Consider the following 10,324-nt stretch of genomic DNA (forward strand, 5'->3'; position numbering starts at 1 on the left):
GCAACAGGGTCACCCCATTGCCTATTTCAGCCGCCATCTCGCTCTTCACCATCACAAGTTAGCCACTTATGAACGGGAACTCATCGGTTTGGCCAAAGCCGTGCAGCATTGGCGGCCGTATTTGTGGGGCAGACCTTTTGTGATCCGGACAGACCACTGTAGCCTCAAATACTTATTGGAGCAGCACCTTACTACATCCCCACAACAACATTGGCTCAGAAAATTAATGGGATTCGATTTTTAGGTGGAATACAAACCGGGTTATCTCAACCGGGCAGCAGACGCCTTGTCCCGAAGAGAACTAGGGGATTCACACTTGCACGCACTGAGCCACCCCAAGTCCCCTTTGCTGGACACAATCCGTCAGGATACTAGCCATCATCCAGATCTCCATGAATTACAAGCTCAAATCAAAAACCATTCCAAGGACAAGAACTGGACACTACAGGACAGTCTCATTCTATATAAAGGACGCATATATCTTCATCCTTCGTCGGTACTCCTTCCTGCCATTATTGCCTCCTTTCATGATAGTACACATGAGGGCCAGCAGAAGACATACTTCCGCCTCAGTCGGGAGTTTTATTGCAGAGGTATGAAGCGGTTCATTGCTGAATATATTGCATCGTGCCAGGTCTGTCAGAGGAATAAGTCTGAATCCTTACAACCCGCCAGTTTGCTACAGCCACTTCAACTTCCTTCACAGGTATGGGCAGATCTCTCAATGGATTTTATTGATGGTCTCCCTCCTTCTGCAGGGAAATCTATTATTCTTGTTGTAGTAGACCGGTTCTCGAAATATGCCCACTTTATGGCCCTCAGCCATCCGTATACAGCAACACAAGTCGCTCAGCTCTTCATGGATAATATTGTCCGTCTCCATGGCCTTCCAGAGACCATCACCAGCGACTGTGATGCTATCTTCACCAGTAAATTCTGGGGGGAACTATTTAATCTCCATGGCTCTAAGTTAGCTTTTTCTTCAGCATACCACCCTCAAACAGATGGCCAGACAGAGGTGGTTAACCGCACATTGGCGATGTATTTGCGGTGCTTTTTGGGGGACACACCCCAACAGTGGGTTCGTTGGTTAGCATGGGCGGAGTATTGTTATAATACCTCATACCACACCGCACTGGGTACTACCCCTTTTCAAGTTGTTTATGGTCGCGAACCTCCGCGCCTACTTTCTTATGAACCGGGGTCTTCTCGGATAGCGGCATTGGACCAAGCATTAGCCGACAGAGATGCAATGCTTGCGCAAGTCCGCCTTCAGTTACAACGTTCACAAGCAACTATGAAGCATACTTATGACAAAGGACACCGTCCCCTTTCCTTTGCACCTGGAGAATTTGTTTGGCTCAAACTTCAACCATACCGCCAACTATCTCTTGCCGCCATCAAACGCCATAAGCTTTCTCCAAAATTTTATGGGCCATTCCAGGTAATGCAGTGTATTGGCACTGTGGCGTATCGTTTGAAACTACCACATGATGCCAAGCTCCATGACGTCTTCCACGTCTCCCTTCTCAAGCCGTTCAAGGGAGACTCACCACTGCTGCATACCCCTCTGCCTCCTCTCAAAGTTGGCAGGTTCATGCCCACGCCCGCTCAGATCCGTCAAGCCAGGCGAGTGAACAATGCTTGGGAAGTGCTGGTTTGGTGGACTGACAAGGAATTGAGAGAAGCCTCTTGGGAGACACTCGAGTCCTTCCAGACTCTTTTCCCCACTTTCAAGCTTGAGGACAAGCTCTTTCTTCAGGAGGGGGGTGATGTTATGGACTCCATAGCATCAAGAGTGGCTAACCGGAGAAGAGAAGAGATGGAATAACTTGTATTTCATACCTTAGGGGTTTTTTTATAATTTGAAGTTCCATAAGGGTCTAATTGTAATTATAGAACCTTTGATGTTTTCCTTGACCTATCTAGGGCGTCAAGTGATGGAATGAAAACAAGCATTGATCATTAGTCTAAATGAGATCAGGTTCTCTCTCTAAAGAGGCCTAAGGTTGGAGCTCCTTCAAAGGCTCACGTCCATTCATCATTGGGAGTTCCAAGAACCCCAAATCCTTCCCTTCTTCGTCATTCAATCTGGAAGCTAGAGGAGATCGTCGGGTGACTCAATCCATGACTAGAGAGCCTAACATGTTGACTCCCAATCCATAGGTCATTTCTTACAAAAATATAGCCCGGTACATATGATTGACCAATAAATTACTTTACAATCATCTATGATTGTTTCGTCAGTTTTTTTTGTAAATCGGCAAATTAATGGCTTGTTTGACTCGATTAAATATCCCACCACACGTTCACTTGCGAATTTAATGAGGTTTGGATCCCATAGGTTATTTTTATCTTTAACATGTTTCAAGCATGTATATCCATATTTAAAACATGTGTAGGATCTATTACAAATCTCTTTCTTATAAAATTCCAAGCTATTAGGGTTGAATTAGTGGAATTTCCAAAACTTGCATGTCAAAACTTTTTTGCTCATTTGTGGTGTGTGAATAAATGTTGTTTACAAACATTTGTTGTGGTTTTAAATTTTTACATACATAAACTATAAAATTTTCATTTTATTGTGATGTATTTGCCTTTTATCTGTTTGTTTACGAGATAAAGGGAAAAGTGAAAACTCAAGTATTGATTTAAGAAAAAAGTATACATCTAAAATGGAAATGCACAAATATAGAGAGAGCTAATTCCAAAAAGTGTTCATAATTTTTTGGGATTGCAAAGTCTTTCTAGTTATTATATATTAGGTTTTGCAATAGTCGGGATAATGAGGAGGCGGAGGATTTTGTTCTAAGAGTTGACTCCCAATCATAAGTCATTTCTTACCAAAATATAGCCCGTTATGCATGATCAACCCATAAATCATTTTACAATCATCTATGATTGTTGGGTCCACTTTTTTGTAATTGAGCAAAATAATTATTTTTTTGACTCGGGTAAATATCTCACAACATGTTCACTTGAGAATTTAATGAGGTTTGGATCCCATAGGTCATTTGCATATTTAACATGTTTCAAGCATGCATATCCATATTTAAAACTTGTGTAGGATCTATTAGAAATTTCTTTCTCAAAAAATTCCAAGCTATTAGGGTTGAATTAGTGGAATTTCCCAAACTTAGATATCAAAACATTTGTGTTCATTTGTGGTGCGTGAATAAATTTTATTTACTTACATTTGTTGACGTTTTAAATTTTTTTGCATACATAAACTCTAAAATTTCCATTTTGTTGGGATTTATTTGCGTTTTATCTATTTGTTTACAAGATAAAGGGAAAAGAGAAAAATCAAGTTTTGACTTAAGAACAAAGTATACATCTAAAATGAAAATGCACAAATGAAGGGTGAGATAATTCCAAAGAGTGTTTGAAATATTTAGGGATTGCAAAGTCTTTCTACTTTTTGTATATTAGGTTTCGAAATCATAAAAAAAAAGGGGGAGGCGAGGGATTTTTAACTTAGTGTTGACTCCCAATTAAGTCATATCTTACAAAAATATAACCTGTTACGCATGATTGACCGATAAATAACTTTACAATCATCTATCATTTTTAGGTCAACTTTTTTGTAAATGGGCAAAATTATGGCTTGTTAGACTCGAGTAAATATCCCACCGCACGTTCACTTGAGAATTTAATGAGTTTGGATCCCATAGGTCACTTGCATCTTTAACATATTTCAGGCATGCATATCCACATTTAAAACATTTGTAGGATAAATTACAAATCTTCTTCTTATAAAATTCCAAGCTATAAGGGTTGAGCTAGTGGAATTTCCCAAACTTGGATATCAAAACGTTTGTGTTCATTTGTGGTGTGTGAATAAATTTTCTTTATTTACTTCCGTTGATGTTTTAAATTTTTTGCATACATAAGCTCTAAAATTTCCATTTTGTTGTGATCAATTTGCCTTTTATATCTTTGTTTACGAGACAAAGGGAAAAGTGAAAACTCAAGTCTTTATTTAAGAAAAAAGTATACATCTAAAATGGAAATGCACAAATGTAGGGAGAGCTTATTCCAAAAAGAGTTCTTAATTTTTAGAGATTGCAAAGTCTTTCTAGTTTTTATATATTAGATTTCGCAATCGTCAGGATAAGGGGGAGGAGGATGATTTTGATCTGAGTGTTGACTCCCAATCCGTAAGTCATTTCTTACAAAAATATAGTCTGTTACGCATGATTGACCGATAAATCATTTTACAATCATAAAAAATTGTTAGGTCATTTTTTTGTAATTGGGCAAAATAATGACTTGTTTGATTCAGGTAAATATCCCGCAGCATGTTCACTTGAAAATTTAATGATGTTTGGATCCCTTAGGTCATTTGCATCTTTAACATGTTTCAAGCATGTATATCCATATTTAAAACATGCGTAGGATCTATTAGAAATCTCTTTCTTATAAAATTCCAAGCTACTAGGGTTGAACTAGTGGAATTTCCCAAACATGGATATCAAAATGTTAGTGTTATTTGTGGTGTGTGAATAAATTTTCTTTTCATACATAGGTTTTTGTTTCAAATTTTTTGCATACATAATCTCCAAAATTCATTTTGTTGTGATTTATTTGTGTTTTATCTATGTGTTTTTGATATAAAAGGAAAAGTGAAAAATCAAGTTTTGATTTAAGAAAAATGTATATATCTAAAACGAAAATGCACAAATGTAGAGAGAGATAATTCCAAAGAGTGTCCGTAATTTTTAGGAATTGCAAAGTCTTTCTAGTTTTTATATATTAGGTTTCGTAATCATCGAAAAAAAGGGGTGGCAGGGGATTTTTAACTGAGTGTTGACTCCCAATTATGTCATAGCTTACAAAAATATAGCTCATTATGCATGATTGACCGATAAATAACTTTACAATCACCAATGATTTTTAGGTCAACTTTTTTGCAAATGGGCAAAATAATGGCTTGTTTGACTCGAGTAAATATCCCATCGCACGTTCACTTGAGAATTTAATGAGGTTTGGATCCCATAAGTCATTTGCATCTTTAATATGTTTCAAGAATGCATATCCACATTTAAAACATGAGTAGGATAAATTACAAACCTCCTTCTTATAAAAACTATAAATAAAGGCATTTACTAAGAGGTAGAGCATTGAATCACTCTCCTCTCTTTCCAAAAATCCGTCCAGCCCTCATTTTTCTTTTTGACGCAACCCTCTTCTCCCTTAATCCAAACTCTCTCCTTCCACGTTCTTCTTCTTCTCTTCTCCTTCTCTCTTCTTCTTCTTCTTTCTTGTTGATCTAAAGTTCCTTTCATGAGATCCTAAATTATACATGGTATCAGAGCAAGGATTTTAGGATCTCTCATAATAGAGTTATTATGAAATCTGTTCAAGAAGTTGTAAAAGGAGTTCAGTCATGAAGAGATAAGTTCATGCTCTTCTTATTTACATTTTTTGTTTCTTTTTTTTATTTACATACTTCTCTTTAATGTTTGTCTTTACTTCTTGAACTTTGAATCACATCAAGTCAAGATAAATCTTTATATGTTGTGAAGATTTATTTCTATGACTAAACTGATGTTATAATCTTGACTCCTTGTAAATCAATTACAAGAGTGATCAAGATCATTTGTTGTTTGCGTCATATTAAGATTGATGGGTGAAATTCAATTACCTTTATGTAATTTGGATCCATCTCATTTGAGGTAGAATTCTAGCACATGTTGTTGTATCTTCTCCTACTTAATGTTGCTCATGGGTTTGTGTTATGTTGTTGGATGCCCATTATATATTTGATAAAATTCCAGCAGTCATTTACCCTTTGTAGTTCCTTTTTTTTTACTTCAACAATTGAATTGTTTTTACGTTGAAGTCTCCCATGAGCTGAAGCTAAATCTCTTCCAAGTGTCTTGGTTTGCCATTAAATCTTCTCTAATTTTTTTCCCTGTTTATCGTTTGTGTTGGAGTTTGGATTAAGGCCTAATCGGTTGCATTTACTTTCTTCTCTTTGTTCTTATGAATACAAGAGAAGTTGGGTGATGGCTGGATGTTATTCTCACTTTCTAAAGGCACAAACTTGTTGATAATTTGATGATTTCCCTCATGAAAGAAATTGGCTCTTGTTCTCTTTTGTTGGTGACTGATTTGGTCCACGGGTTCTTCAAATTACATTGAGTAATTATTCTTTGAAGAAGGCCCTTTTTCCCTTGACCTCCACATTTTACTTGCCTCATCATGGAGATTGGATACAATAATAATAAGAGTGATATACTCCGTATTACTATAATTCCACTTAGAGGTCTCTCCAATTAAATGGTCTGGTCACAATCGGTCCGGAGGGTTCTTATTACTCGTGACCTCTTGAGCCACGTTGTTAACTTTCCTCCTCTTGATGAAGAAGATGTGTCCTACCACAAGTGGGTTAAGGATGATAACGTGGTGATAAGTTGGCTCATTAATAGCATAGAAGAGCAGGTGGCCAACAATGTGGTCTACTTGGAAACCGCCAAGGACATATGGGACACTTGTGCCAAGCTTTACTCAAGCACTGCTTCATTACAAAAACTATATGATGTCCTACAAAATATGCTGCATACGAAACATGGAGATAATATTCATGAATTTTTGGCACGATTTTGAGCTCTTCTTCAAGAATGGAAACTAGCTCAGCCATATTCTACTGATATTTCCATTCAAGAACGACAAAGAGAAGCTTTGGCAGCAGCCATTTGCTTATCGAATATTAAACCATACCTTGAGGTGGCCAAAACTCAGCTTCTAAGTTATTCCGCTCTTCCATCCTTCGATGACATTAGTGCTACATTACTTTGAATACCAAAACCATTCCCTCCTTCTCCTATTGATGCTCCATCGGTGATGTTCTCTGGCAATCGGGGTACATCTTCCTCATCCCGAGGACGAGGCAGAAATGTGAGAGGGGCTCGAACTATGAGAGGGACTGAAAATAGAGGTGATAGAACGGGTCTGAATTCTTCCCGTACTGAGCCTCAACTTTGCACTTATTGAGGCCGTCAAAACCACCTTCTGGCATCATGCTGGAAACTTCATGGCAAGCCTGATTGGGCCACGGCTAACTCAGTCTCGGTTAGAGTTGAGAAAAATGAAGATAAGGCTGAATCATCATCCGAAAATGTGACTCTTATGGCTGAAGACTATGCTGCATTTCATAAAATGAAGTTCTTCATGGAATCATCTATTCCCTCATCATCTACTGCTGCCACTACTATTGCCTCAGGTATACTTTCTTCCTCTTTCTTCCTCTTCTTCCTCTTCCTCTTGGATCATCGACTCCGAAGCCTCCGAACATCTATCAGGTAACAAACACTTGTTGCAATCCTTATCTCCTTATTATCCTCCTAAATTCATTACTATTGCTGATGGTGCCCAAACCAAGGTCCTTGGCAAAGGTTCCTCCTCTCTTACTTCATCTATTCCCCTTCAAGATGTTTTGTTTGTTCCTCAATTTCCTTTAAATTTGCTCTTGGTTAGTCAGTTAACCAAACAATTAAATTGCTCTATCACATTCTCACTGTCTTCTTGTGTCTTTCAGGATCTCACTACGAAGTGGGTGATAGGTGGCTATGAAAAGGGGGGTTTATACTACTTCACTCTTCCACCATTAGCTGCATTATCATCCACTACATCTGAGGCCCAACTTTGGCGCAACCAACTTGGTCATCTGTCTACCCCTTCACTTCGTTCTTTGGTTTCGTCTTTGGTTTCTAATTTCAGTTGTGAGGTTTGTAAATTAAGTAAACATGTTAGCAGTACATATTCTCCTCGTCTTACAACTACAAATACTGCTCTGTTTGAGCTAATACATTCTGATGTATAGGGCCCTTTATGTGTCTCAAATATTTTCCAAGTTAAATATTTTGTCATTTTTTTTTTATGATTTTACTCGAGTAACTTGGTTATATCTATTTAAAGAGCGTTCCAAAATTCTTCCTTTGTTTAAAATTTTTCATGTTATGGTTTTGACACAGTTTGGAAAAAAATTCAAAACCTTAGATCTGATAATGCTAAGGAATACATGTCTCATGAATTTAAATCATTTTGTGAGAGTAATGGGCTTATTCATCAAACATCATGTGCCTATACTCCTCAACAAAATGGTGTTCCTGAAAGGAAGACTCGTCATCTTCTTGAAGTTGCTCGAGGCATCCTCTACTCCATGAAGGTACCCTATTTCTATTGGCCTCATGCTATACTTACAGCATGCTTTCTTATTAAGAGGTTACCTTCATCAGTCCTTCAACATAAAAATCCTTACTCTGTGTTATTTAATGGTGAAGATCCTTTTTCTCGTCCTTTGAAAGTGTTTGGATGTATGTGTTTTGTTCATGTTACATCCGCACATAAAAATAAACTTGATCCTCGATCTATGAGGTATATTTTTTTGGGTACTCTCACACCCAGAAAGGTTATGTTTACAATCCTACCCTTCGGAGGATGCTTATCTCTAGGGATGTGACTTTTTTTAGGACACTTCCTTCTACTCCTCCAATGATGCTCCTCCAGGATGGACTTGTCCTTCTACTACTCCTTGTCTGCTTGTGTCGTTCAATCTTGAAGTGGATCCATCCCCTGATGCACCGGTCGTACCTTCACCTGTGGAGTTGTCGGACCCACCAGAGATAAGTCCTTCTCCTCCTAATTATGGACCTGCATTTGATACTCGACCTATTTCTTTAAGAAAAGAACGTCGCTCTTGTACTACTTCGCATCCTATCTCAAATTTTATGTCTCACCATCGCTTGTCTTCTGAGTGTTTTCAATTTCTTGCATCCCTTTCTTCTACTTCCGTTCTGCAGTCGTATCAGGAGGCCTTGAGACATCCAGGATGGTAGGTGGCTATGGATGAAGAAGTGCACGCCTTATAAGAAAACCAAACCTGGTACTTAACATCACTCCCGAAAGATTAAAGACCAGTTGGTTGTCAGGGTCTTTTCAATGAAACATAATCCGGATGGATCGGTTGCTCATCTTAAATCTCAACTGGTTGCTAAGGGCTATACGCAGTTATATGGGATTGATTATGAGGAGACCTTCTCTCTTGTTGCGAAATTGAATTCGGTACGCATCATCTTATCTATTGTTGCTAACTCTTCATGGCCCATCTATCAGTTGGATGTTAAAAATGCTTTCTTAAATGGTGATATCAGTGAGGAAATTTATATGGTCCAACCACCTGGTTATGTGGTTGAGGGGGAGTCAGTATGCCAGTTAAAAAAGTCTTTATATGGGCTTAAGCAGTCCCCTCGGGCTTGGTTTGATAAATTTAGTCAAACACTCCTACGATTTGGTTTTTATCGGTGCTCAGTTGATCATTCCGTATATTGTAAAGATACAATCAAAGGGAAAATATTATTGGTCGTATACGTGGATGATATTATCTTAACCGGTGATGATGCTTTGAGCATACAAGAGGTGAAGCAGATGATATGTCTGGAATTCAAGACTAAAGACCTTGGTATGCTTAAATATTTTTGGGTATAGAAGTTCTTCAATCAAAACATGGGATAATATTGTCTCAAAGAAATATGTCTTGGATCTCCTTGAAGAAACAGGAATGAAGGTTTGTAGACCAGGTTACACACCTATGGATACAAATGTAAAATTATGTGCTACAAATGAAGAAGATATTGATATTGGCAAATATCAAAGACTCATGGGAAAACTGATTTATCTCACGGTAACTAGGCCAGACATATCATATGTTGTAAGTGTGGTGAGTCAATTCATGTACAAACCACAAATTATCCACTGGCAAGCTTTAGAGAAAATATTACGTTATCTAAAAGGAACTTCAGGAAGAGGATTGCTGTATAAAAAACATGGACACTTTAACATAGAAGGATTCTCATATGCAGATTGGGCTGGATCACCTGATGATAGAAAATCTACATCAGGATATTGTACTCTGGTTGGAGGAAACTTGGTTACATGGAAAAGTAAGAAGCAAAATATGGTTGCAAGATCTAGCGCCGAAGCAGAATACAGAGTTATGGCCCATACTATTAGTGAACTTTTATGGGTCAGGACCCTTCTTACCGAACTAGGTTTTTATAAAAAGGGTCCATGAGTCTGCATTGTGATAATCAAGTAGCCATTCATATCACTTCAAATCCATTTTTTCATGAAAGAACTAAACATATTGAGGTGGATTGTCATTTTACACGGGAGAAGTTTCAAGCAGGAATAATCTCTTTCAAACATGTGTCGTCTCAAGAGCAAGTAGCTGATATCCTCACTAAACCTGTTACATCTAAAATCCAATCACTTATATGTGGCAAGCTGGGTATTTATGATGTCTTTTCTCCTCCAGCTT

General features: G+C 37.9%; 1 protein-coding gene across 1 annotated transcript; it reads left to right on the forward strand.

Annotated features, from left to right (window-relative positions):
* Positions 1 to 539: 539 nt before the first annotated feature.
* LOC137935250 (uncharacterized) lies at positions 540 to 1,831 on the forward strand. The gene is made up of 4 exons (XM_068779940.1): positions 540 to 593; positions 635 to 740; positions 894 to 1,249; positions 1,445 to 1,831. The coding sequence occupies exons 1-4, from the start codon at positions 540 to 542 to the stop codon at positions 1,829 to 1,831; spliced, it is 903 nt and encodes a 300-aa protein (XP_068636041.1).
* Positions 1,832 to 10,324: the final 8,493 nt, after the last annotated feature.

This window comes from Aristolochia californica, unplaced genomic scaffold (assembly GCF_029961685.1).
Source record: "Aristolochia californica isolate CCGP_79_NKW_82.1479 unplaced genomic scaffold, dmAriCali1.0.hap1 SCAF_6, whole genome shotgun sequence".
NCBI lineage: Eukaryota > Viridiplantae > Streptophyta > Magnoliopsida > Piperales > Aristolochiaceae > Aristolochia > Aristolochia californica.

Bases quoted from the DNA above. Each gene is read 5' to 3' on its own strand.
- LOC137935250 (XM_068779940.1), top strand. From the start codon at position 540: ATGAGGGCCAGCAGAAGACATACTTCCGCCTCAGTCGGGAGTTTTATT. The intron at 594-634 runs GTATGAAGCGGT...GCATCGTGCCAG, and splicing joins TCGGGAGTTTTATTGCAGAG to GTCTGTCAGAGGAATAAGTC. The intron at 741-893 runs GTCTCCCTCCTT...ATGGCCTTCCAG, and splicing joins CTCAATGGATTTTATTGATG to AGACCATCACCAGCGACTGT.